The sequence below is a fragment of the Letharia lupina genome (genome assembly GCF_014066315.1).
Source record: "Letharia lupina isolate WasteWater1 chromosome Unknown contig_7, whole genome shotgun sequence".
Classification (NCBI taxonomy): domain Eukaryota; kingdom Fungi; phylum Ascomycota; class Lecanoromycetes; order Lecanorales; family Parmeliaceae; genus Letharia; species Letharia lupina.
The window spans coordinates 1,544,401-1,571,162 of record NW_023502976.1 but is presented as its reverse complement, the minus strand read 5'-3'; the positions used below and the strand labels follow the sequence as shown (position 1 = coordinate 1,571,162).

Below are 26,762 nucleotides of genomic sequence, written 5' to 3'. Positions count from 1 at the left end.
AGTCCACTGATGTGCACCAAAACGCACTTTGATATTGCTACTGGTTCAATCTCTTGAACAACAAAACAAAAATCGAGCTCTATTGGCGGTCATTCGGAAAGCATGGACCGGCCCTTGGAGGATGTGATCTCGGAACGACAGGTAACATAATCTTTTTGCAAAGATGATGACTTTCCACCTAGTTTCGCTGAAGCTGACTTGTTCGATCTATAGAGAAGAGGCAACCGTGGAGGACGAGGTCGGCGCCAGAATAATTGGCCGCGCGACGATGCAAGAAAGGTATACAGCTCTGACCACAGTCCTTCTCAACATCCCTCTCTATGCCTTATCATGTTGCAGCTGTCGTCTATGTAACGAACTATACTGACACTGTCTCACCCCTAGGTTCTTCCACCTCATTCCTCACCTCGCCTGCAATTTAGTCGCACCTGGCGATCCTTCAGCTATGGACGGATGCGATATTCGAGAAACAGTGCTTAGATATACATGACACAAGGCTGACCTGGTCCTCTTCTTCCGTGGCGAAATAGTACAACAATAAAGCAGACACTACAGATATCGATTCGTGTGTACCGCTACATGCCTTCCCTTGCGCAGTCGATGTCTAATCTCGAAGTAGAGATTGGGTCCACGACAGGTTCAAAGAGGACGAAGAAGAAATGCCCAGTGCGTCTCGAGCGACAAGGCCTCTAAATAACAACAACTGATTATCTTCCAGCACGACAACCATACCGCCAACCACGCAATACTCGAATAGACCGATACTCGCCCGAGCCCGACAAGTAAGATCCCCCTTTCGTTCATGCTAAATAGCATTATGTGAATCTGACCCTTTGATGTAGCTCCTCTACCGGTGCCAAACTCCGTGTTGATAACCTACACTACGACCTTACAGAAGACGATCTCGAAGTAGCTTTTTACCTTTCTCTCCGCAGAGACTCGGCTAACGCATCCTCTTACCAGGATCTATTCACCCGTATCGCCCCTGTCACGTCTCTGTCTCTTCGATTCGACCGCGCCGGCCGTTCTTCCGGCACAGCCTTTGTCACGTATGCCTCCACTTCTTCGGCAAATCGCGCTATACGCGAATTCGACGGCGCAAATGCAGCTGGCCAACCAATTCGTCTTGCGCTGCTTCCTACAGCACCAAGCGTTGACTCAATACGCGGTAGAGCTACGGCCGGCCGCAACCCCTTTGATACTGCTGTCAAGCCTAGCAGGAGTCTGTTTGACAGAGTAGAGATGCCTGGAGCTGGGAGACACGGTGGTGGAAGGAGTAGGTCTAGAAGCCCTGACGCTCCGCGGAGGACAGATACGTCGAAGCCGCCGCCTGATGGTGTCGACCGATACATCCCCCCAGCGGGTGGTAGCAGACGGAGGAGAAGCAGGACCAGAAGCTCCCGCCGTAGGAGTCCAATTGGTAGGGCGAGAAGCCTGATCCATGGTCGAGGCGGAAGGAGCAGAGGGGAGGAGAGGGAGAGGGGATCGCGGATGGCCAATGGGCGGCCGAGGAAGACGCAAGAGGAACTGGATCGGGAGATGGAAGATTACTGGGGGTCAAAAGCTGAAGAAAATGGGGCTGTGAATGGGGATGCAAATGGGGGGAAAAAAGAAGAGATGGCGGCACCGGCCGTGGTGGATGATGATGATATTGACATGATTCTTTGAAAAGGCGCTGGACAAATGGAACCGGTGATTCTACGGTAAGCGGAGCCTATGCATCCTGGGTGATTTGAGTCATTGTTGTAGCAGGTTCGAGCGAGCGTAGAGATTCGAACACACTCTTCTCACCTCCTGAGAAGCCGGCTGGGCAGTTGAATGATGAATGCAAATATGACTGCGATATCTTTTCGTGCAGACTCTTCACAAATTTGACAGCACTCCAGGTCGCTTGGAATCCATTATACATCTCTCTCATTGCGTCTATCGCGATACATAAGGGGGTATCACCAAAGGTAGTAAGATACAAGTATTCAGACCGCCACCCCAATCGCAACGTCGTCCTTGATGCAAAGGCATCTCACCTGTTGCCCACATCTCTCTTCTCTCATGCCGGAGGATGCGCTTATGTGTTTGTCACCTCCGATTCGAATCCTGCCCCTTCCAGCAGGACTCTCTCCATGGGTCCCCGAATCCTTGAGGCCGTTCACTTCCAGAGCCCGTAGCCGCCTTCACAAAATTTCCATAATTTGACCGTCCCATCCTCGCTTCCACTCGCGCAAAGCTTGCCATCTGGGCTGAACCCCAGACTCCAAATTGGTCCATGGTGTCCCTTCCACACGTCCAAAGGATCGCCTTGCCCGTCTCCGTCCAAGTCCCACACTTTCATCCATGTATCTTGGTTTCCACCTGTCACGAACTTTCGCTCTCCTTCGTGCACTGCCACTGATGCCACTTCCTTAGGAAATGTAGCGCGTTTGAGCAATTGGCTGGGGGAGGTGCCAGAGAAGAAGTATGCGGATTTACCTGCCGCGACGGAGAGTGTAGACTTGGAGGGGTTGAGCTCGCAAGAACCGATCGTCCCGTCAACGGCGTATGTGGCGATGGGCGAGCGCGTACGGACATCGAACCATCGAATGTTCTTATCTTCGCAGGCGGTGATCAGAATATTGAGATCACCGCCCCAAATTATCGATCTGATCGTGCTCTTGTGGACGCCAGGGCCAATTTCATAACCTGGCGGGTGTGAGGCATGGCCGTTCGCACCGAATGTTGGGCTAGTTGGGGAGGAAGAGTTGCTGTTGGGCGAAATGCGCGACTGTGATAGATCGTATACCATGAGTTTCTTTTCAACACCGCCAGTGGCCAAGATTTGCGGGCGGGGCTGGGAGGGGAAGGCGACGGCGCGGACGATGTGGGCATGTTGAAGGGTGTGCAGGCATTCGCCAGTGTGAGTGTCCCATACTTTGCTGTGGGAGAGTGGCGTTAGCTTGTCCGAGACTCACAGAGAGAATGATCAAGGAGACGTACGCTGAGAAATCTGCGGAAGCAGTGGCTGCGAGCGTAGCGTCGGAGGAGAGGCGGGCTTGCCAACATGCTCCTTTGTGACCGATGAATGTGCCGATCCTATGATTTATCAGCAATGCCAATTTCGCAGCTGGACAAGGGTAGCACACCAATCGCCAGTCACTCCATCTCGAAGCATAGGATTATTGTCTGCGATGCATTAGTGATTTCCCAATAATCATAGACTTCAAGCTCTGCCAACCTTTGCAGGCGGAAATAAGGTAGTATTGTTCATCCTCCACAACGTCAGAGAAGCTCAGGTGCGTAACCGGACGAGAGTGTCCATGGCAAGTCAGGGGCACTGCTTTGGTCGATTCTGGCAGGAAAGTCAGCTTTTGATACTACCTGTCGGAGGTTTCGAAGTCAAATTCGAGAGCTTGTACTTTGCTGGGGAGCGGGTGCCATAGAAACAGGCGTAGAGAACAGTGACGGCTCACCCATGGTAGAGGTTCAAGTAATGTAGGGGAAATGAGAGGCGGTGAGGAGAGGATAGAGACGGTCTTAATGGCAGCTGAGACTCTCAAACTCGAATGAGAGGGAGGAAGTGGTGGGCACTAGAATATGGGGGATTATTCTGAGTTCACGTGAAGTCCTTAGCAAACGAAGGTTGGTGGTGTATTTCTTTGTCCGAGAGCTGGTACTTGTCATTCACTTCATTAAATGTCGTATAATTCGTAAATGATCTCTGAGCTGCGCCTATCCAAGCTACGGAAGAGAAAGTAGAAACTGAGATACTCCTCCAAATTAGAGAGACAGTAAAGATGAAAAATATTGGGTGGGGGGGGGAAGAGAGGAAGAACAAAGGTCTTAATATGAGCAAGATACTGTGATCTATGCATGTACCAGTAATGTACTCAGTGAGTGGAACACCGGGGTAATTGATCGCCGCTAATGCTCGCCTATCAAGCCACAGCCCTTTAGAACCAGCCACTACAAAAACAACGACGCCTCTTCTTCATTTTTCTTTCAATAATCACTCTATAGCCGACTTCATCGACTCGTGGGTGTTCCACTGAAAGACCGCTAAAGCCGTGCTGCGCGCTTAGTTCTTCTTCCTCTACCATTCTCAAAATTCGGACAAGCTGGATACCAAATAGCTGGAGTTTCTCCTTGGGAACGTTGACTTTGGAGGAGCGGCATGTAACACTTATAGTCAGATGCCCACAACCTTGATGAGTCGTGAGGCATTCATCAAAGCCGGCAAGCCCGCTGTGATATAGGTCAACTCCCACGTTATTGAACAGCGGCCTCAATCGACGTCCCTCTATGCGATATCGTTCTAGGCAATGGCGCTGAGAAGCGTCTTCTGTAAACCGCCACCTCCGCCACCCCCTCCCGAGGGGTAAGAGCTGACGGTGGAGTCTTTTGGAAATTGAATTCCCGACGATTTACTACTACGATACGATACATGCGAGCCTGCCTGCGCCCGACAATATATCTGATTCGGAGAATCTGCTGCGCAATCCAAGCGGCACTTTCCCTACGAGTCCTTTTCTCTCTCTCCATTTTCGTGTATTTCTTTCTCTTTTTGAACATGAGCTTGAGCTTCTTGGTAGGCCAGAATCCAAGGATAGCCGCCACGCTTCGGACATCTCAGCCGTCAGAACTGATCCCCAGGCAATGGAAAGGAACATCCAAGTCATTCGCCTCTCAACGGACTACTGCTGTCGAAGCGAATGCTCATACGAAAGCATTAGTGTAGCCCTGTTTCTGGGCAAGGGCGGACATTATTCTACTTTACGCACTGGAGTCTTGAGACTACACTTGCACGTTCCAGAAAGTGAATCGTAAACCAACAGCGATCTGCTTGCCAAATCCAGCCAATTGGCATTGCGAAACGTGGTCTCTAATGAAACGACCCGCGAATCCCAACAGACTGAATCTACACTGAATTCCGGCAGGATGATGATCCATTTTCTGTCTGATACCTTGGTCTTGCTTTCCAAACGATCTCGGCACAATTAATTGCCTTCCCAATAACAGGAGAAATTTCGAGTGCAGGGTAGATGCCTGGGGTACTCGTATGGTATGGAGTGTTGGGTCCCGATGGCGAGAAGAGGCCAGGCGAATCTCAAACATGATTGCAAAACAGGAAGTCTTTTGAGAGACCATGTCTATAGGGAGAATGAGTCCTGAGTCAGTAAATGTACACATAATAGAGTACTACCCATAGATCAAAATCATGGAGTGGTGGAGCAATGCCCCAGGCTTTCTATTCCTTATCGATTAGGGCTTATACTTGTAAGCGGACGTTGGCCATGTTCTCGGCTCAAGTACGGAGTACCTTAGGTGCGTAGTCAATATGGGATTCAGCAAACACTGACCACTGACACTTGACTTTGTCAGCATATCTGTACATTATTGCAATTTCAAACGTGTTACGACTTGACAAACTTTGGTGAAGACTACTTGAAGGCTGCTTTCTGACAATGAAAGGATCGTAGCTCATACTGTTTCAAGGGTACTCGTAAGGGTAGGTCAACTGCAAGCCCATCACTGAAATGACCGAGTACAAGCTCTCAGCATCCCTTGAGGAACATGAAGACGACGTGAGTCCGGGTGTTCCCCTTAAGCATCATGGCCTAAAACCTCAAAAATTAATTAGATCTAGGTCCGCGGTGTTATCTTCCCTCATCCATCCTTTGTCCTCTCCGCCTCAAGAGATGCTACTGTCCGTCTATGGAAATTACTGTCCCACAACCCTCCTAAATACGACGGCTCAATTTGCTCGCATGGCTCAGCCTTCATCAACGCTATCGCCTACCTCCCCCCAACCTCTGAGTATCCCAATGGCCTCGTAGTATCTGGAGGCAAGGATACGATAATAGAGGTTCGGCAGCCCGGCAAGCCACCAGAAGACAATGCTGAGGCTCTACTTCTGGGACACAGCCATAACGTTTGTGCACTGGATGTTTGCGTCGATGGAGGCTTCGTGGTCAGTGGCAGCTGGGATGGCTCAGCAAGGCTGTGGAGGATAGGAAAATGGGAGTGTGAAGCCCTTCTCGAGGGACATGAAGGTAGCGTGTGGAGTGTCTTGGTTTACGATTCGAACACGATAATTACAGGTGGGTTTGAGACGATAGAGATCGACTTAGAGGCAACGGACTGATTGGGACTACGAATAGGGTGTGCTGATACGCTCATAAGGGTATTCGACGTCAGAGGCAAATTCTCACATACTATCAAAGGCAGCACGGATGTTGTCAGAGCTCTCTGCCGGGTCCCATCAGATCATCCCTCTGGCGCAGACTTTGCCTCAGCCGGCAACGATGGTGTGATCCGACTGTGGAAGCTCGATGGACGACAAGTTGAGGAGTTGGTCGGTCATGAGAACTTCATATATTCCCTGGTCAGCTCACCGAACGGCGAGCTTGTGAGCTCGGGCGAAGATCGAACAGTGCGAATATGGAGAGGAAACCAGTGCATACAGACAATCACCCACCCAGCAATATCAGTCTGGGGCGTAGCAGCTTGCTCGGAAAATGGCGACATTGTCAGTGGAGCTAGTGACCGGAAAGTACGAGTCTTCAGCAGAGATAGCGATCGACAAGCCGAGCCAGAAGTAATCCGCGGTTTCGAGGACTCAGTGAAATCGTCCTCAATACCCCAACAACAAGTCGGCGATGTCAACAAAGAGACGCTGCATGGTCCAGAGTTTCTGCAGCAGAAGTCAGGGACCAAAGAAGGGCAAGTGGTTATGATTCGAGAACCAGATGGCAGCGTCACTGCTCACCAATGGTCTCAAGGATCACAGTCATGGATGAACGTGGGTACGGTAGTGGACGCTGTTGGTAGCAGTGGGAAGAAGACTAGCTACGCAGGTAAAGACTACGACTATGTCTTCGACGTTGACATTGAAGATGGCAAGCCGCCATTGAAGTTACCCTACAATCTTTCACAAAACCCGTACGAGGCTGCAACAACATTCATAGCGGATAATGAGTTACCAGTAACCTACTTAGAACAGGTCGCCAATTTTATCGTTACTAACACACAAGGAGCTACAATTGGGCAAGCCTCACAAGAGCCGTCTGGTGCAGATCCATGGGGTAGCGGTGCATATCGGCCTGGTCAGACCGCACCAACCCCTTCTCCATCTCAGCCTTCAAGCTCGCGTCCTAAACTTCTCCCTCAAACAACTTACCTTTCTATCAAAACGGCAAATCTCCGTACTGTTCGCAAGAAGATCGAAGAGCTCAACCAGCAGCTGATCCAAGAAGGCTCTAAGGACATGTCTCTTGACAAGGAGCTTCTCGCCGATCTCGAAGCAATGATTAAACTATTGGAACAAAGTCTTTCTAGCACTCCATCGTCCAAATCTGCTCTTACAGCCGGCATACCCCTCGTCTTTTACATCCTCACAAGCTGGCCCCCATCCTACCGTCTTCCAGCACTGGATCTCCTTCGTCTACTCGCCGCTGCTACCCCAGCATTAGCGGAGTATCGCACTTCATCCTCGACAAATGTGATCGACATCCTCGCTACTAACGGCTTTGATGACAAAGATCGAGAGAATAACATAATGTTATCTGTCCGTGCTTGTGGCAACCTTTTCGACACAGCATCTGGCCGGAACCTCGTAGATAGCAACTACGACAAGATTCACGAACTCGTCAAAGTTTCCTCGGCAGGCACCACCAATCGCAATATCACCATAGCAGTTGCAACGCTTTATCTCAATTACGCCGTCCTCCTCACTTCATCCTCTCACTCTTCACTCCCGTCGTCAATAGATCGTGGGCTAATGCTCCTTGACGACCTCGTATCTCTCGTCAGCACTCTTAGGGACTCAGAAGCCGCCTACCGTGGTCTTGTGGCGGTTGGCACGTTATTGAGCCTAGGGGAGGAGGTGCTGGAAGCTGCGAAACAAGTCTACGATCTCGCTGGGGCATTGGGCAAGGTGGAGTCTGCTGTCAAGGAGCCGAGGATTAGAGGAGTCGTGGGGGAGATTAGGGCAATATTGAAGGGTTAGGGAAACAGCGAGGCACAGGCAGCTCGAGGTGCTTGCTAGATTTTCCATACCATAGACCGGCATTGAAAGTTGTATTCGACCCGAGTGCATACATGCAAGGAAGATACCTCACATTAACATCCATCTACTGTCAAATCAAATCATCGAGTGAGGAAATAATTTGTGACATAGTCTGTGCTTGACGCACCTGATTCGAATTCGCTACACCAAACGAAATCGACTCATTTGAGGAATCATTGCCCTTGCAAGCGACGTCTCAGTTCTCTATGCAGAGATAGGGCCTCCGCTCCAGGGTCCAATATTCAAAAGGCCTAGCATTGTCGTGTCAAGTAGCCTTTCCTGCTCTGCTCATGATACACCTTTTTGGGTCACTCCCACCACCTGTGTCTTCTCAGTACGGTGGGTATGTTGACCATCTTCTGCCGCCGAGGTTGTTTTAGATTTCCTCGAGATCTTGCCTCGATGTGCACGCTCTTCTTCCGTCAACGGCAGTTTCAGGGTCTTCTGCTTTCCATCGCCATCCTGATGAGCAGCATCGTCCTCTTGGCAGGCCTCATTGTCATCCTCTACATCCCCAACATCGTCACGTCGACGCTTACGAATCCTCACGTTTTTGAACCGAGACTGCAAGCTATCGTAGCCTTCGTCCTCTTCCTCGGGATTAGCAGCGTAGTTGAAGTCGTCATCACCGGCATGGGTTTCGAGGTCCGATTCCGTTGCGTGCTCGTCGTTAGTGTCTTCCTCTTGATCGCTCGAGTAAGAATCCCCAGCAGCTAGGCGATAGCCGTCCTTGTCCGTGATGATGGCCATTTGCTCTTTGTTAAAGTTGGTTGCTGATGGAGGGGATGATGAGGGTTCTGCGGTGACGGAATTGGGAGTGTCCGAGTTGAATGAATGGCGGACGTGTCCTTGAGGCTGTAGCTTGTGTTTTAGGTCTGCAGCCATATGTTTTCCTGCTACGAAGGGTGCTTCTGCACTGGTCGGGCTAGTCTTTAGGGGAATAGTATCAATTCCTGTGTTATCAAACGTTTTTTTGGCGAGAAATGGTAATGGAGCGGCCGGATACTTTGGCCGCTTCTTGCCCTCATAAGCCTCGTCTACTGTAGACGGCGACGTTGCTCGTATGTCTCGATACTCAGAACCGAAGTCATGTTTTTGACTGTCATCTGGCTTGAATCCTCTCTTTTTGACCTTTACTTCATATGAGTCTTGATTATGCTGTATCTTCTTGGTTGTCTGGTCCAGAGGTAGGGAGATACTCAGGGGGGTCAAATTGGCCATCCGCGCATTCAGCAGTCTTGCTGTCCTAGCTGTTCTTATCGTTGGAAGGGACGGAAACCCCGGAAACTGGAACTGTTGCAGCTGCTCTGATAAAAGATCAGTCAAATTAATGGTAGATAGCCTCGTGCCGCAAGGGCTTTTTCCGAAAACACGTACCTCGACTTCTATAGAAGAACTGGAAGGTGGCGTAAAGTCCTTCGTTCGGCTTGTAGGGCCCTAGGCAAAATTTCGAATCAGAGTCGCGTCTTCAAGGCAAGAACTCTGGGTTCACGAAACAATTCTTAGAAATAGAAGAAGATGTTTGCTCTCGAAATGAGCCTTGCGACTCAGGTTTGGTACAAAGCAGAAAGGGACGACCCACAGTACTCAATCACTCGCAAAGGCTGAGAATTCAGAGTGTTTTTGTGTATGAATCTAAGGTTGAGCATGTCAGCACAGTGGACGTAAACTAGGGAAGTAGTCCAAAACTTACCCCGTTGCGTGAGTGATATCTCGCCGAACTCCTTCCATATCGACGTCCTCGTCCTGGCCTTCTTGATGGTGCGAGCGGTAATTCGCTTCTGTTCGCTTTTTCCCCAGAACCACTCTCCGGACCTCAACCACAATTTGACCAACTTTGCTCTCTTCCCCAGTCTTTCCTTGGGCATCGAACCCTGAGGACTGCATAGCTTTGATCAGAGCATCGTCATCCCGATCCTCTACGTTGGCTTGAGACCCAGCGATCATTAATTTGTCAAAGACCGTTTCGATGGCTTTTTCCTTGAACACCCAAGCATGTTCGGCCATTCTTCCGTCGGCCGAATTTACCCAACGGTGTTTGAAGTTAACTTTGCCATCGGGAGAATGGAAATCTTTATCTTCAGGATCGGTGTAGACGATAATCTTACGCTCTGGTGTCCTTCGTCCATCAAGATAGAGTGAAGCTAGTAACGCAGGATCCGGTGCGGAGTGACTCTCGGGTGTTGTAGATGGTCGGGTTGGAGACGAAAGGGTAGTGATAAATATCTTCTCGCCTCCCGATGTTTCTGATGGAGGAAGGTGCCCAACGAATGGGATATCTGGCTGCAATGAGATCTGAAATGAGACATCCGTTCTCGACTCGACGTATGCAGAAACCCTCTTTTCCTCGGTATGCTGCCGTAGATATTGAATCCCCCACTCCTGAAGATTTTCGCCATGAGAGTCAGTGACGTGGACTGTGATACCACGAAGATGAGGCATTGTCTGGTTGTTGGACCGCGATATGCTAGCAGCAGTGATTACACGTCCAATTGTTGCAAGCTATCCAAAGGAGAGCAACCCACGAGCAATGACTGTTATGTTGGTCTGTTGCCGGTCTGGTAGCTGTTAGTCCAGAGGCTTATTCAAGGGAGGAGCAACCGTCATCATGGAGTGTTGACGAAGCGGCATTTGCCCCTCGGCGCTGAACGCGCAATTTCAATAGCATTTAAGTAATTGTGCTCGTGACACGACTCCAAGATAAATCCTGCTTGTCTCTTAATGAAACAGATCATACTTCTCTTTATATGCGATACAAAATCCTGGGTATCTTGCAAGATACATGATTCAGTTTCCCCAACTCCGCAATGACCTAAGCTCATATGATTCTCGTCAACTTCTGAGCACAATCTCTACTTTGGTACACCAATCTCATAACCCAACAATACCTCCGTAGAAGTACCTTCCCAACCCCGATTCCCAGCTGTTGAGACTAAATACCTACACGTCGGGTCCATATAAAGATGGGATACAACGCCAGTGCGATGACCGGGAACGATAAGGAAAGGCACCGTGGCATGCTTGAAAATCTGTTGTTGCTGCAGGTCGTACAGTCGTAGAATGTCATAGGAAGCGCTGCCGCGGATTAGTCTTGCTCATCAAAAGTAGTGGGACACTTACCAAATTAGATGGCGTCCGTTTGGCATAGCTCGAACAGCGCTGACTGGACCGCTGTTGTTGGGCAGCTTGAAGCTTCTCTCGGCACTTTGCAGGCCCTTGTGTAAGCTATACTCATCAACCGTGCCATTTCGCCTTCCAGCATAAATGAAGTTGCCGTCCGGAGACCAGCAAGCATTCATGCACCATGGAGGCACGTTTTGAGGAGTAACCTTCGCTATGGGTGTGTTTTGGCGCTTATCCCATACGCGAAGGCTTCCGTCAAATGAAGCAGCAAGAAAAGTCGTATCACTTGATGATGAAGCTTCTGGGAGATCGGCCGATGCGTTTTCGCAGCTTTCACCGTTTGAAAAAAGCTCACCTGAGTGGGGCAATCCGTTCCTTGCTGTCTCAGATAGACCAGAAACTCCGAGGTCAGCAGTGTCATCTGCTGCAACCCCTGTGTCTGGCGAGGTCAGCATTTGTGGGTTCCCATTGGTCGGCGCAGTAGTAGAAGACTGGCTGGCATCCTTCATATCGGTATCGCCTTCCAAGTCTCTCGTCATTTTGTCTTGCTCCTGGTCATGCTCCTGGTCTCGAATCCCATTTGCAATAGCACGCGAGAATTCGTCGTCATCGTCGTCAACAAAGTTGCCCCCGGATGGAGCCCCCGGTGCTTCGTTGTCGTTGTCTCCAAATAGTGAATCACCGTCATTTCCACCGAAGAGTGAGTCAGCAGGTGAGCCTGCATCTCCATTGACCGTAAGTCCGTGCTGAGTGTCGTGGTCGGTACCATTAATAGTAGTGCCGTTGATTCGCGGCTTGTCAGCGCTGTCTGTAGAAAAGGTGCCATTGAGTTCCACCAAGTTTCCCGAAGCTTCTGGAACAGGCAAGCTAGACAACGGCCTCGTTTCTAATGCTGATACCTGGCCGCCACTGCCCTCAAAATTGCGGACGATTTTGCCCGTGTTCAAATCCCAATCAATGACGCTCCTATCCCAGCTTCCCGAGAGGACAGACTTTTCGTCTTTACCAAGGTCCAGAACAGATACAGCGGAAGTGTGTCCTCGGAGGCACGCTATTTGCCTTCCTTCATCATGCCTGACAGATTGTAGATTAATGCCGCCAGATTCGAGTCCAGACAAGAGCCATAAACCTTCACGCTGTACAGCAAGAGAGTAAACTGATGAGATGGAGGAGCTTTCCTCGGATGATTTTCCTGCCGCCAATTTAATGTAAATTGCATTATCCGCACGGGGTGATAACATAATTACCAGCAGGCTCTTCGGTATTGTCCCAATAACTCATAAGGACTCCAGCCTTCGTCACACTGTCAACAAAAGGATGCCGCTGAGCTACAGTCAGCATAGACTTGCCGTTGGCAGTTTCCAACCAATTGAACTTTCTTATATACCCATCAGCACCCCCAGTAAAGACCCAACGCAGGTCCGGAGTCGCAGTAATCGAGTTGATTGATGTGCTGTGTGGCGCTGCAATAGTGGGGACTATATCGTACACGGAAGCAGTCAATACTTCTGGACGAACTTTGGGCAGCTCGATGCTTAGACCATTGGATGTGGCTGAATCCTGAGTTGGCGAAGGAGACCTAAGTAGCACGGAGGGCTTCGGGTGGGATGTGGGTGCAGAAGACGTGGGAATGCCAACGCCAGCTTGACCCTGCAGAGACTCTGATGTATTGCTTGTGGATGAGGCTTGGGAGGCCTCGACAGGCTTCGTATGCCCTTGATGAGGACCATCTCCGAATGCATACTGCGAATCATCCTGGTCTTGCTCATCGTCTTCGTCCTCATTTTCCTCTTCAATCTCGCCTTCCCCGTCCGCATCAGCCTCTGGCGCCCCATTGCCATCCAAATCTTCGTCATCTCGATCTTCCATAGGCCCATCCTGATCATTGTCCGAACTTCCGTCCGGAGAGCCTCCACTTTCCCGGTCATCATCCTCAGCACCAAAAGAATCCATCCTTGCTTCAACAGGTTCCGGCCAAGATTGGTAGGGGTCTGGCCTGTCGAAGCAGCTTCTCAACATATACCGACTCTTATTTCCATAGTCCCAAACCAATCAAGTCCCTTCTCGTTTCCGTCGTGCAGGGATATAAACCCAGATCTCGGTTCCTGGACATCTGCTGTTCCTCCCCAATACCCTAGCACTATCAAGACGGCCTACTGCTTGGAGAGCTTGGTTTAGACCGAGACGAAGGAAGGATAGTTTGAGGGACATGCTCCAGCTTTGTCGGAAATGCAAGATTCCGAGGTTTAGCCATTGGCGCCTTCGAGGGCCATTTCGCGTTCCTCTCGTTCCTAACTTCAACTCCTCGCGCAGAAATGAGCAGTCAAACATACCGCCAGCCGTACTGCATGGACAAGATCAGTCCGATCAGCTGAGGTTGCTACTACCTTAACAGTCCTACTCAGACTTCTAGCATTTGCGAGAAGGTCCGGTCTGGCTACTGATGGAGGATTGCACCCAAGTATTCACTGCCCCAATTATGAGACAGTAATAATCCGTAGGATGATGATGATGATGATGATGATGATGATGATAATGCAATATGTAATCCCAAATTCCAGCTACTTCATGGACTAAGCTAGCAGAAGCGTTCTAAGGTGCCATCAGCGTTGTCTCCTTACTCTATCAGCGTTCAAAGGTTCCTGCATGCAGTCAACCTTCAAGCATTTGTCGTTAGCCCGAGACAAATCAGCATCTCTGATATCAATTGCCAATGAATGGTACAAGTTTGCTGCCACATTAGCGGCTGCGCAAACTTTCACCTATTTCATCTCCCTGCTTTCTACTTTCATCCTATTCTCTGCTTCTCACCCTTCATATCACCTTCTCATTGAGCCACTTCTCTGTCATCGAGAGCTTACTTCTCCTCTCACGGTGGGTCGAGACGCCTGCTAATCTTGAATCAACATCAGATATGAACGAGAATTTGAACGAACGATTTGGTCGTGGGAAAGCAATTCGCGACTCCCGAGTGCCTCGTGCTCTCACTGCAAGACCCTCCACGACCCTGAATTTGAGTATCAGGGAGTATGCAAAAACTGCTGGTCAGCCTGCTGACCCGTCCCATTGGACCGGCTTCCGTGAGATTCCATCTCCCAGTGAGGTGTTCGATGAAGGCCGTACGGAGCACGGTACGACGCTTGAATTGACCGAAAACTCTGTCGTTGGGCCATACATTTCGAAGGAAGATTATTTGGAAACCCACTATAGGTTGCTCAGGGAGGATGCCGTGGCGCCGCTGCGGGATGTGGTCTCTGAGATTCAAGTATACCCCCACATCATGGAGAAAGAATCCGACAATAGTGCGTACATCTACGAGAAGGTACTTCAAATTGATTGTACATCTTGTGGCATCTGCTTACTGTGGCTAGGTCTTCATCATTGGCCTGACGTTCGCCAATGCCGGGATTGCAGCCCGTGTCACGTTTTCTCTGAGACGGATTGGGAAGAAAGTGAACTGGGAGCAGTCGAAACGATTGCTTACAGGTGCAGTTCTGGCGCTGACTCCGGCAAAAGATATGTTTGCATCTGTCTGCCGTGTGGCCATAGTCGCAGCAAGACCTCTAGCCGGACTCGAGCAAAACCCACCAGAGCTTGACATTTTCTTTGGAGGCCCAGATGAGTTCGAGATCGACCCTCAGCAGGAATGGGTTATGGTCGAGTCTCGCAATGGTTTCTACGAAGGAAGCCGGTACGTCATCCACTGATGGTGGGTGGATTTTAAACGAAACGACTCGCTGACTCTATCAGCCATACTCTTCGTGGACTACAGATGCTGTCAAGAGAAACGTATGAGAAGCTGGTCTTAAAATTTGCCAAGAAGCTGACACCAGTCCAGCTTCCCTCTCTCGGAGCATATCGTTGACATTCAACGTGTCATCCGTCCTCCTCGGTATCTCGAGCAACAGCCTCGAAAGAACCTATCGAGCCTATTTCCAACCGCAGTTGATGAGGTACTCAATGTGGACACTCTCGAGGAATGGCCTGCCAAGTTGCCCAGTGGTTTGGACCCATCTCAAATGGATGCACTGAAACGCATCCTTTCAAAGCGGCTTGCAATAGTACAAGGTCCGCCCGGCACAGGAAAAACACACGTCTCGGTGATTGCTCTCCGCCTATTATTAGAGAACTTGGGTGCCGAAGATCCTCCCATCATCATCGCTGCTCATACAAACCATGCTTTGGACCAATTGCTTCGACATATAGCCAAATTTGAGCCCGGCTTCATTCGCCTGGGTGCTTGGACGAAGGACACTGAAGTCATCAAGCCGCAGACGCTTTTCGAGATCAAAGATGCCATTAAGCATAGCAATCCAACAGGGGGATTGAGGAACCCGGCTCTGAGAAGATTGAAGCAGTTGGCAAAGGAAATGACAATTCTATTGGCCCCTCTCACAGAAGGGAGAGAACTGTTGAATTCAAGATCATTCGAGCAGTACAATGTGATCTCATACGATCAATACTATTCACTTGTCAAGGGTGCCAAAGAATGGATCAGGGCCGGGGCCGAAGACGACCCATTGGGAGATATCGCCACCTGGTTGGGTGATGAACGTATAGAAGCCAACTACCGTACCATGCCGGAGGATTTCGGCATTGAAGTCGAAGAAGTCGTTGAGTACGAACAACTCAAAGAAATTGAAGCCGAAAGCAAGCTCGTTGATGATGAGGACCGCGACTCCTTGAGAGGACTTCGTTTGGTTTTTAATGAACCTTTCACAGGCCGCCAGAGCACCGGGGTAACAGACGAGACCGTTCAATTTGAGATGCAGAAGCGTGATCTGTGGAATATCCCCAGGCAACATCGTGGACCTGTGTATAGACACATGCAGCAGGGTTTGAAAGCTGCAATCACGAAGAAGTTTCGGGAACTGGCACGCCAGTACGCAGCAGCATCACAGGATGCGAAAAGTGGCCTTTGGGAGCTCGACTACAACTACTTGAAACAAGCCAAAGTAATTGGTATGACCACCACTGGCTTAAGCAAGTATCGCGGTCTGATCCAGAGTCTCGACCCCAAAGTTGTTCTTATCGAAGAAGCTGCCGAGGTACGTTACACTTTCCGAGGCAATCTTTCCCCATTCATGCTGCCCCGTGAGTCGTCAGACATGTCGAAAGAGTTCTCTGCTCCTGAGACATGTCTCGCGACTCAGAAATCCTCCCGAAAGAGTTATACTGACTCCGAAATCGGAAGACACTCGAGGCTTTCGTGTCAGTTGCATGCTTCGAAAGCCTCGAGCATCTTATCCTGATCGGCGACCATCGGCAGCTGAGGGGTCATTGTAACGATCAAGAGCTCGCAGGCAACCCTTATTGTAAGTGTTCTCAGATTCTGTATTTCCTTGTTCATTAATCAAACTTTGAGCCTTTGAGCAATGTCTTGGAAGTCTTTCTTCTATAGACATATTTCAATGTTCATGATGCAAGCTTTATCTGTTAATGCTGACTTTGAAATCATTATCTAGATCTGGGTATCTCTATGTTCGAGAGACTGGCTCGAAACAAAGTCGAATTCTCCCAGCTGAAGCGTCAGCGTCGTATGATACCTGAAATACGACGTGCGCTAAAGCCAATATATGAAAAGCTAGAAGACCATCCTTCTGTCCTCGACCGATTACCTATTCCTGGCATGGGTGGCGTAAATTCTTATTTCTTCACACACGAAGGCCGAGAGACTACGGATAGTCAGATGTCTAAGATAAATCAAGCAGAGGCGGAAATGCTGGTAACATTTTTTTATTACCTCGTCCTCAACGGCATGGCTCCGGGGGAAATCACGGTTCTGACCTTCTACAACGGACAGCGAAAACTGATCATGAGAAAGCTGCGTGAACACCGGCATCTGCAAGGGGCAAAATTCACCGTCGTCACGGTAGACTCGTATCAGGGCGAAGAGAACGAAGTAGTTCTCCTTTCGCTTGTCAGAAGCAACATTCGCGGCAACATTGGTTTTCTGGAGGTCGAGAACCGTGTCTGCGTTGCTCTCTCTCGAGCTCGGCGCGGATTCTATATTTTCGGCGATGCGCCAAACCTCTGCAGATCCAGCATGCTGTGGTGGCATATCATTCAAGCCATGGCGAAAGACCCATGTCGCGTTGGCTTCTATCTGCATTTGACATGCAAGAAGCATAATGAGAAGACTTTTATCAAAGGTGAGATTTATATTTCTCATCATTTGGCAAATTCCATCAGCTGAAACTTCGACAGAGCCAGAAGATTTCAATAGTCTCGAGGCGGGATGTTCAAGAGCCTGCCGAGAGGAGATGTCATGCGGGCATACGTGTGCGTTGGGATGTCATCTGTGAGTTACGCCCCAAGCAGACCACATCTAGATCTAATCGTGTTCACAGCTTTTCTCATGACGTCGTGAGTTGCAAGAAACACTGCAATAGGCGGCTCGAGTGTGGTCATCCTTGTACCAATCTTTGCTCTCTCCCCTGCAGATCCGACTGCGCCTGCGACAAAAAGTTCGAGTCAGTCGACCGTGCTGTAGCATTGACGGGATCCTCTAAGGAGACGCACGCAGCGCCCCTTGATTACGCTGAGGGTGCGACTGGATCTTCTAATATAAAGACTAGTCCGTATTACCCGCAAGCAGGAGCCGCCAATTATGCCACAGTGTTCAACGGAACTCCGGAAAAGAAAAAAAAGCTTCGCAATTCTTCTCAATTTTCCGGCCCGCCGCAGCTCGAAGATCGCCAACCTTATCGCAACATCCCTCACGACACACAATCTTACCGTGATTTCGCTGCAGGTGGTCATGTCGAATCTGACAAGAACCTTGCCGCAATGGTGGAACGAGAAGCTGCTGAGGCCCGGGGCAAACAATTGGACGAGGAAAATTTTGCCGCCCTTTTCAGTGATCCAGGAGACGCCGTTTTGCTAGATAAAACTAAGAAGATGACGCTTGTTCGCACGATGTCCAATGGAAAAGGTGGAAGTCGTGGTGTGTGGAAGGGTGTATGGAACAAGCCCCCGAGGTCCAAGGATGCTAGCCCCAGTAAGAAAGAAGAGGTTAGTCTGCTGGACTCGTGAAGAATCAGGAGGCAATACAGTGACGTATGGCATACAAAGAGGATGTGGTGGCAGTGGGCTCTTACGGCTTGAAGATGGATGCATTAACATACTGCCATCGTATGGTCAGGGAAACCCCGAATCTTAAGGTCTAGCTTGACGAGGAAATTATGAGGGAACTTGTTCCTGAATAGCCACAGAGCCCTCTCAACCTGGCTAATTAGTAGCACGTTGCATCAGTACAAAGAAGCACTGGTTGAAACACATTGATTCAATAGTCGAGAGTCAGACAGCAAACATAGTACTCCACTTCTAGAAAATGCTTGTATATGTCTTGTCTTCTGTGCAGAGGGAGGTTCGATAGAAGCCAGGAGCCAAGATCTTGGGAAATCTCATATTAGTCTTCTCCCACAGCTTTTTCCAAGTCGCTAGATGTTGCTCCCCTTATGAAAAATTGCTCTGATGATTGATTACAGCCATAGGCAGGCCGGTTTTACAAACGGTAACGATGTGTATCACTGCGTAGCCTCTGAGACTGGTCTTTGAGATCCATAAACATCGTCCAGCACTAAGCGTGAGGCGGAGCGTGGAAGGGTTTACGAAGGAGAAAGCTCGGAACTGCACAGACCGTCAGTGGTGGTGCAACACGAGTATTCGGGTAGCTACTCTATTTTGTCAGTGCTGTTGCAGTAGACTGGTCGGAGGAGGTCAATGCACACAACTGGAGTTGGAGATAGGTCGGTTGCAGGCTGATAGGAGAAAGAAGCTGTTCTCGACGGTTCGCAAGCCCCGCTCAGGCGCGATAATTACAATGGGGGCCTCTGCGACGGAGTACGTTCCCATCCCAGGAACGATGATGTGTCCCTAAATGAGTCGTAGTTCATGTACTCTACTCATGTAGCGCAAACGTCAAGAAGATCGCACGGATCGCCAATAGGGACACTTATTGCCGCCACGAATGACATAGCAGCAGGCTCAAGCATTTATTGACTCGTGTTGAAGCTTGGAACTCAAGCTCCCAGAATTCGGGAAATAATGGAAGAGAAGAACTTGTTTGACTCGGATGGAAAAGCGGCAGGCCCGGTCAGGTGGAGTGCAGAGTGCAGAGTGCAGATTGCAGAGTGCAGCATGAGGCATATGCGAGAGGAGGATCTTCATATGCGTCTAACAAAGTATGACTGCGCATAAATATCGAATGTGTCACTCACTGGGTAACTTGCGTATCCTGCATATTCTTCCTGTGAGACTTTCCCTCTTATTTCCAGCTCAGGTGACCCTATTTAAGTACATGAGTACATGCTTACACATATGTTTAGCCAGTTTGAAGGATGCAAGCAAGTTTTGCTAAGACCTCCAGACTCAATCATCTTTTTTCCTTTTTTCCCTTCTTTTCCTTTTTTTCCTTCGCTCGACCAGGTTCAGCGGGAGGAAGGGAAAGCCTTATTTTGGGGCGTGGGCATTGGGCACATCTGAGGTACATACATACCTCAAGCATCTAATGATCTACCTTAAACATCTAAGCTTCCAGGCAAAGAACGGCTACCTTTCCTTTCTAGAAGCTGCAACATCGCAGGGATTGCATTTCATCGGTAGGTAGTGTAATCAGATAAAGTACATGTTCTCTCGTGGTAATAATTATCTTACTACCACCACTACTACCGCAGTCTTCACACTGTATACATATCAAAGTGATCACTACGTTTACATACCCCTTCTTCGCCGACTTTAATGCAATCAATCTTCTCAAACTCCTTGTGGACGCCCTTTAGGGACGGCTAAATATCTCTCAATAAGGATAGGCGCCAAAAGCTCATTTGGATCCTGAGAATTCGATACCTTCAAGGCGCTTCACATGGCACTTGTTCATAGCTAGAAATACCTTTAATGCGTGCGCATAGTCCCAATCTTCTCATGCCATGCCATTGTCTCACTCTGAAGAATCCCTGCCCATTCCATAGCCTTGACAATCCCTCCCGCGAACCTACGGCCATGCTCACTTGACGTGCTCTAGCACTGCAGATCTCTTATCATCCCATGGCTTGTCCGCAGTAAGTTTGGTTTCTCTGTTACCACGACCACGTTCTTTTCAACCAGCGTACAAGGTAGCAATGCTGGAAGAGTCTATCATCAATCGTATCATTGGTGATTCCACCGCTTGCTTTTCCACTGTGCAAGACTTTTATGACGATACAGATTATTCCCCTCTTTATTGCCATTTCTCTCATCTGATGACATTGGCACTGGTAATCTACTGACGCTTGGCAAAAAGCAGCTAAAGGTGTGAATTTCATACAGTCTCATCAGAATTCGAATTCTTCGACCTCTTACAATCTCACACGAGCCCAATCACCAATTCCACCCCACCCAATGCTAGTCCAGCTGTGACTTCCGATCTAGATCTAGAAAACCATACCAGAAGAAGCCGCGCTTGCCAGGAGCTCACGGACAAGGGGCCCAACCTTTACCCCAACCTTTACCCGAGTCCAACATTCAGCAACGACGTGCGCGACTGTGGGCAACGAAGCATATAAGGCAGAGCAACCGTGAGCGGGCACCAAATGCAGTTGGTCTTGAGAGCCCGCGGACCAGCGTCCACTGATCGTACAGGAACGCGAACAGCTGCAAACACCCTCGCTGGTTCAGCGGCTCGAGCACCAGATTATCGAAGATTGGAACTATACGCGTGTGGTGCCGTCAAAGTCAGATTCCCTTGCAGAAAGGCCTTGCTAGGCTGATCCGCATCTAAGCCCACCGAGTGCAAGGACTAGGTAGCCGAGACGGACGAACATATCACACGCTCCCTCCACACCATTCAGAGACATCCGTGAACACGGGTTGAGAATCCCAAAGTCATCGAGGCTCAACAGCTGTAAGAGGTTGATGAAGACGAGACGTTTGACGGGTCCCGGAAGTAGCGAACCCCGGCGTAGTATTCCCCCACTTGACAGCTCGCTCTAACGGGTTTGCTGGGATTATCAGCACCCCGGTCTATCAACGTCTGTGAACTCTGGTTGAGCATCACAAACAGCTCGGAAGCAAACGGACTTGGAAGTAGCTTAGTCTTCCAATTTGGATCCTATCGTCGACACCCTTCTCTTGACGCTGCGACCCCGCTCTCAAGTTTCTTCTGCCCTCGTGCTTTTGACGAAATATTGGTAATAACACCTAATAATGTCTCGGCAATTCGTCTTGCAGAGCATGGCTAACCGAGGTGGACCTTGTGACAATCCCTGATCCCTGCTGATTCAACGGCCACTTAAACTCTGTTCGATTGATGCTTTTTTCTGTCTACGGTCTTTGATGAAGCTTGATTTATCGCTGCCCCCTTTACCCCTTACCTTCTATTTGTATCTCTGTGATTCAGGCGATATGCACCTCTCAAACCGACATGCAACAGGAGAAGACGGGTCGCAAACATGTGTTTTGATTAGCATTAATCTTAACATAATATTATCATTCAGCAGACGTTTCATTGTTCGTTGCTCTAGGTACAACCGTACTACCAGATGATGCACGCGAGGCCACGTTTCGGACTTAGCGGGCAAGCCCAAGCGCGTGTCCTTTAGTGCAAATGAAGGCGAAGGCCATTGGTCCCAGGACTCCCAGCCAGCGGGTTTTCCCCCCTTAAGAAATGAAGAATTAAACTCCCATCAAGCCATCGGGTGCTCCTTCTCCAAGTCGCAGCGGTCAAAGTAGCATTCCACCTATCAATCATCGGAGAGGCTGCAGAAGCCGAAGCTTCCCCAACCGATGCTTCGGTAGCGTCTTGATTAGGATTCGAAACATCAGCCCCTCTTCATCTCTCGATGCTCGATAGAGATTCGACGTCCTGAGTCCTGAGTCCTGAGTCGTTGAGTCCTGACGTAGAGTACAATGTGCACAACCTATGCCCTACAGGTGCAAAGTCCATGATCCCCTGTGGCTAACTGTAATTTGAGCCACTAAGATAACACACCACCCAAGACTTTACCACCGTAGCGTAAAAATCTGGAAACGCGCCATCATCATTCCTGCCTATTTTTTCCTTTTATTTTAATATTGCAGGACTTTTCCGTAAAAAACAACAAGATAGGTAGAAAAGATAATCTGCCTCGACGAATCACATTGACTCCTTTTTTCCTTTGCACTTGTGCCGAGGTGGAAATCTGCTCTGCTGGTTATCCAACGGTCCCAGCCTCACGTGTGTCAGATACTCGCCCAAGCCATTTCTGGGCAAGGCCCGACATTCGACTGGCCGTGTAAGGTACATTGGTCAGCGCGCGACACAGAGAGATTTTTTTTTTCCTTTCTTTCTTTTGACTCTACTTACTTGATCTATTTCCAACCTCTATGCTCTCTCTCACTCTCACTCTCACTCTCACTCATACGTACTACGAGCTACGGGCTACGGTAATCACAAAGAAAGGTAACTTTCCTCCGCTCTTGCATTATTAGGCGCACAATTGCGCTGGTTGGGAAGTGGGATTTTGGCACGAATTGTATGACGCCAACTACATAAGCTGCGGAATGGACGCGTTCGATTCGTCATCCTAGCTTGCCACACGGTCAAAAAACGATAAAGTATTGAATGCTGACTCGAACATTATTCATGTACAGCAGCAGCAGCAGGAGTATGCTTCACACCATTTAATCCTCCCTAAAACCTTGGCAACCGCTGCAGTCCTGCGGTCATTATTAGCCGGGTTTTACCATCTTTACACAGCGAGCTACCTTACCGTCTACCGTGTATCGTTACCCAACTTCTCCCCCAAACGCGTTACAAATCTTTCAGACCTCATTCACCCACCAAACCAAATTCTCCTCGGTATTTCAAAGTGTTTCGGAGCGTCATGGGCCAAAGCTGATGATCAAAAGAAGAAAGAAAAGAAAGAGCGAAAGAGAGAAAAAAATCAAAAAGTATGGGAGCTCTCTACAAGGAAGAGCCGACGGGAGATCCTGTAAGTATCGCGATTATCCTTGATTCTCCAATCCCCCATACATCATTTCTCTCATCTCATCTTCATCTTCATTTTCATATTTTCACTCTCATTTTCATCTCCAAGACGTCGCCCCCATCACTTTCCTTTTACAACTTGCCCCCAGCGCGCATGAGGTTGCGTTGCGCTTTGCAGCTGCGTTGCATGAATACCTTCTGACTGGCCGGGAGCCAAGTTTACATGGTATGCATGTGCCGGGACTACTGCTGCACTTGAGCAAGCTTCCCTGCAAGAAAGGGTCTTTTAACATCCTTGAAGCGGTCAGGTCCTTGGAACTTCCCTGCACATCACTCCACACTTCACCTTCGAGCTTCTATACAAATCCTCTACATCATCTGCCTCAACGCCTGTCAAATCACCCTCCTTGCCATCGCTTCCTCCTTGCCCACTTCGCTTTCGCTCTCTTTCTCGTCCAACTGCTCATTCCTTTAGCATTACCTTGTTCAACCATTCAGGCTGTGGTGTCGTCGATTGCATCGACAACTGAACTAGCATCATCCTGTAAATGCTCCCCAGCTTATATGATGGATCCTCCTTGTCCACCATAAGCGTCCCCTGTCCTAGCTTCACGTGGATGAATGATTGCCGATTTCCAATATCGCTACATCAACGCTTCCATTATACGTCCTGCCTTCAGTCGGCCCTTGCTTGCGCTTGCTTCAAAGGTCTATTAGCGCAGAATGTGAAGCTAATTCGTCTGTTCTATGCTACCAGCATCATCCTCTTCCGGTCCAGCAAGGCCCTGGTCCACAGCACCTGCAACATTCACGATCCACAAACATTGCTCATCAACAGCCGCATCCCGACTCTCCACACCAAAATCAACACGCCAACTCATTTCCCTCTCCACACTCTTCGAACCACGGTCTACCACTCCAGCACCAGTCTCCCTACTCCCAGCCAGTCCCTGGCACCAACGGTCACGCTCCTCCAGAAGTATATTACGCACCAAGTCCCTACGGAACGCCTGTATCAGGGCACTTTTCTTCCGCAGGTACGCGTTTTATGCCAGCGAGAACCAGAGGGAACTTTTTCATTCACCAAGACTGGAAACACTGACCAAGTTTACCAGAAGCACCCGATCTAATGGCGGCTGCCCACATGCAGCAAAGACCATACCAACAACCAGTCTACCATACTCCACAATCCAATTCTCCAGCATCAGTCGCGTCATCACAAAGTCATGATCAGCATGGACGTATGTACGCCCAAGCCCCCGCGCAGATGCAACAGGTGTACGGCTACCCTCAATATCAAGTGCAACCGTCTTCATACCCGCAACACCCCGGGCAGCAACAACAGCAGCAACATCACATGATGGCCTCTCAACCTCTTCTTCCACATCAACAAGCCCAGGCTCCCATGGCGCACCAACCCTCCGCTCAGCAACCAGGGATAACGAACAGTCCCCGACCTCAAACAAAACTCGAGCCTGGTATACCGAGGCAGATGGATCCGGCCAGCCTGCAGAGATCTCCAACCGGGCCGATGGCCTCCAATCACAATGCGCCTACGGGCCCGTCTCAGAACGGAAATGGATTGCATCCAGGTCAAAGTGGAGGAGGGGGAGTAAATCCTAATTCCGCACCGGGGCCTATACCAGCAACCACTCCTCTCGTTGTGCGCCAAGACAACAACGGCGTTCAATGGATTGCTTTCGAATACTCGCGCGACCGAGTCAAGATGGAATACACTATTAGATGTGATGTGGAGTCGGTCAATACGGATAGCCTTCCACAGGATTTCAGAAACGAGAATTGCGTTTATCCACGGGCGTGCTGCGCCAAGGATAGCTACAAAGGCAATCGCCTTCAATACGAGAATGAGTGCAATACAGTCGGCTGGGCACTGGCCGAGTTAAATCCGTGCCTTCGCGCAAAGAGAGGTCTAATTCAGAGAGCCGTGGACAGTTGGAGGAACAGCAATCAAGACCCTCGATTACGTAGTAGACGAGTGAGACGGATGGCTAAAATCAACACACGAAAGAATGCAAATCACACAAATAATCACCTGGCTGGTCCACGTGACGTTGGAGGACAACCACCTAGTACGAATCCTATGGCGGCGCCCGTTCAAAGACCGCCTCCAGCGAATATCAGCATGGCAGGGCCGGCGCAGCTACACCATCACCACGCGCACCCTGATGGAAGCACAACGGGCAGCACAGATGATGTCAGCGGTATGTTTCACCAGTTGTCATGATGACTACGTGCGACCTTTTTGGCTGGACCAAGTTCATGGTTATGTACATTGCCAAGGCAGCTTGGCTGCTGCGGTCATTTAACATTCTTGTATGCTACTTCATGACGCCTGCAGCGATGCAGCCAACAAAACCAAATTACATACCTGAACGTAGGCTGACTCTCATGAAATTCCCACACTAATAGTGAATGGTGACTTCGATCCCCAACCACCACATCAGCAAGCTCCCAAATCTTTACCCGCCTCGATCCGTCCATCCAATGTCTTCCACGGCTATCAAGCCTACCCTCAACATCCAGCTTCGGCCGCCTCCATGCCTCCTCACCTCTCCAACGGCCTCGATCACTCCATGCCCAATCATGCCATCTCAACCTCCTCTTCCATTCCCACCGCAGCCACCAAAATCGAAAAGTCATCGCCATCTCCCGAGAAAAAGCACAGCTCCGTTTTCAGCGACCTGCCCGAAGCCAAGCGCCGCAAATTTATCCTCGTCGATGACACCGTACGCAAAACCCGCGTGCGCGTCAAGGTCAACCTCGAATCTGTAGAGATCGCTGAGCTCCCTGACTCTTACCGATGGGACAATTCTGTCTACCCGCGCAGTTGGTACCCAACGGAAATGCCTCCGAGTCCCCGCGCCAAGAGGGCCCGCAGGATCAGGTTTGTTGAGGATGATGCAGAAGATGGAGGCGAAGGTCAGGGCGACGGCTTAGGTGTTCCGGAGATGGGTCGGGGGATGCAAGTGGGAAGGGTGACTGTTCCCGTGCCGATGGTGGAAAGGAGGGAGGGGACGCTGAAAGTTCCGGGTTTGGGGAGGAGGGCCAAGGAGAGGGAGGAGAAGTTGAATGAATTGGGGTATCGAATCAGTTGGAGTCAGAGTAGGACGTTTGCGGGGAGGGTGGTATTCCTGCAGAAGAGCTGTGAGTTGCCTGCTTCTCCTCAGCCTGAATAAGCTCATGGTACGGGGTATGAGCAAGCATGGGATACTAACGGAGGGTGCAGTGGACGCGTATAGAAACAAGGTCGGCAGTACCATCGCTGCCGGAGGCCAGGAAGTTTCGACCGTGGCGCCACATCTTGAGACGCGGACTGGGAAGAAGATGTGGGTGGAGAGGAAGAGTAAAAGGGCCAGAGGGGCAAAGAGGGCTGACACGCCTTGAATTCGTTGCTCAGCTGGGACTACTCGCTGCTCGGACACATTCGATTCATGACTTGTGCTTTACCAACATTGTACGCTTCTCACGATGGAGCGGAATGTGCCACCATAGGACAGAGATGGATGTCGGCTGCCTGGTGCACAGTACGAGAATTTTCCATGTACAAAGGGTCGGCCATTGTATAAAGGGAAGGGCGAAGCGAGATTGCCCCGAGACCAAGGCAACGCGAGAGAAATACCCACATGGTTGGAA

At 49.8% G+C, this 26,762-nt stretch overlaps 7 protein-coding genes across 7 annotated transcripts; 4 read left to right on the top strand and 3 right to left on the bottom strand.

Annotated features, from left to right (window-relative positions):
• Positions 1-102: 102 nt before the first annotated feature.
• HO133_009749 (uncharacterized protein) lies at positions 103-1,668 on the top strand (the record flags this gene model as incomplete). Its single annotated transcript, XM_037300608.1, has 7 exons — positions 103-141; positions 214-279; positions 531-565; positions 620-666; positions 719-782; positions 843-909; positions 964-1,668. The coding sequence occupies 7 exons, from the start codon at positions 103-105 to the stop codon at positions 1,666-1,668; spliced, it is 1,023 nt and encodes a 340-aa protein (XP_037154456.1).
• A 478-nt stretch (positions 1,669-2,146) lies between these two features.
• HO133_009748 (uncharacterized protein) lies at positions 2,147-3,447 on the bottom strand (the record flags this gene model as incomplete). Its single annotated transcript, XM_037300607.1, has 5 exons — positions 2,147-2,909; positions 2,971-3,066; positions 3,117-3,156; positions 3,209-3,322; positions 3,390-3,447. 5 exons carry the CDS (start codon positions 3,445-3,447, stop codon positions 2,147-2,149), a joined length of 1,071 nt encoding a protein of 356 aa, XP_037154455.1.
• A 2,060-nt stretch (positions 3,448-5,507) lies between these two features.
• Positions 5,508-7,978, top strand: HO133_009747 (uncharacterized protein; the record flags this gene model as incomplete). The annotated part of the gene is made up of 3 exons (XM_037300606.1): positions 5,508-5,555; positions 5,618-6,071; positions 6,132-7,978. 3 exons carry the CDS (start codon positions 5,508-5,510, stop codon positions 7,976-7,978), a joined length of 2,349 nt encoding a protein of 782 aa, XP_037154454.1.
• Positions 7,979-8,326: 348 nt separating this feature from the next.
• On the bottom strand, positions 8,327-10,480 carry HO133_009746 (uncharacterized protein; the record flags this gene model as incomplete). The annotated part of the gene is made up of 4 exons (XM_037300605.1): positions 8,327-9,345; positions 9,416-9,475; positions 9,621-9,673; positions 9,732-10,480. The coding sequence occupies 4 exons, from the start codon at positions 10,478-10,480 to the stop codon at positions 8,327-8,329; spliced, it is 1,881 nt and encodes a 626-aa protein (XP_037154453.1).
• Positions 10,481-10,890: 410 nt separating this feature from the next.
• Positions 10,891-13,114, bottom strand: HO133_009745 (uncharacterized protein; the record flags this gene model as incomplete). Its single annotated transcript, XM_037300604.1, has 3 exons — positions 10,891-11,113; positions 11,159-12,353; positions 12,409-13,114. The coding sequence occupies 3 exons, from the start codon at positions 13,112-13,114 to the stop codon at positions 10,891-10,893; spliced, it is 2,124 nt and encodes a 707-aa protein (XP_037154452.1).
• A 961-nt stretch (positions 13,115-14,075) lies between these two features.
• Positions 14,076-18,196, top strand: HO133_009744 (uncharacterized protein; the record flags this gene model as incomplete). The annotated part of the gene is made up of 8 exons (XM_037300603.1): positions 14,076-14,483; positions 14,533-14,852; positions 15,000-16,209; positions 16,356-16,476; positions 16,627-17,313; positions 17,388-17,462; positions 17,512-17,527; positions 17,605-18,196. 8 exons carry the CDS (start codon positions 14,076-14,078, stop codon positions 18,194-18,196), a joined length of 3,429 nt encoding a protein of 1,142 aa, XP_037154451.1.
• A 6,041-nt stretch (positions 18,197-24,237) lies between these two features.
• Positions 24,238-26,513, top strand: HO133_009743 (uncharacterized protein; the record flags this gene model as incomplete). The annotated part of the gene is made up of 3 exons (XM_037300602.1): positions 24,238-25,330; positions 25,539-26,273; positions 26,356-26,513. 3 exons carry the CDS (start codon positions 24,238-24,240, stop codon positions 26,511-26,513), a joined length of 1,986 nt encoding a protein of 661 aa, XP_037154450.1.
• Between the last annotated feature and the right edge of the window lie 249 nt (positions 26,514-26,762).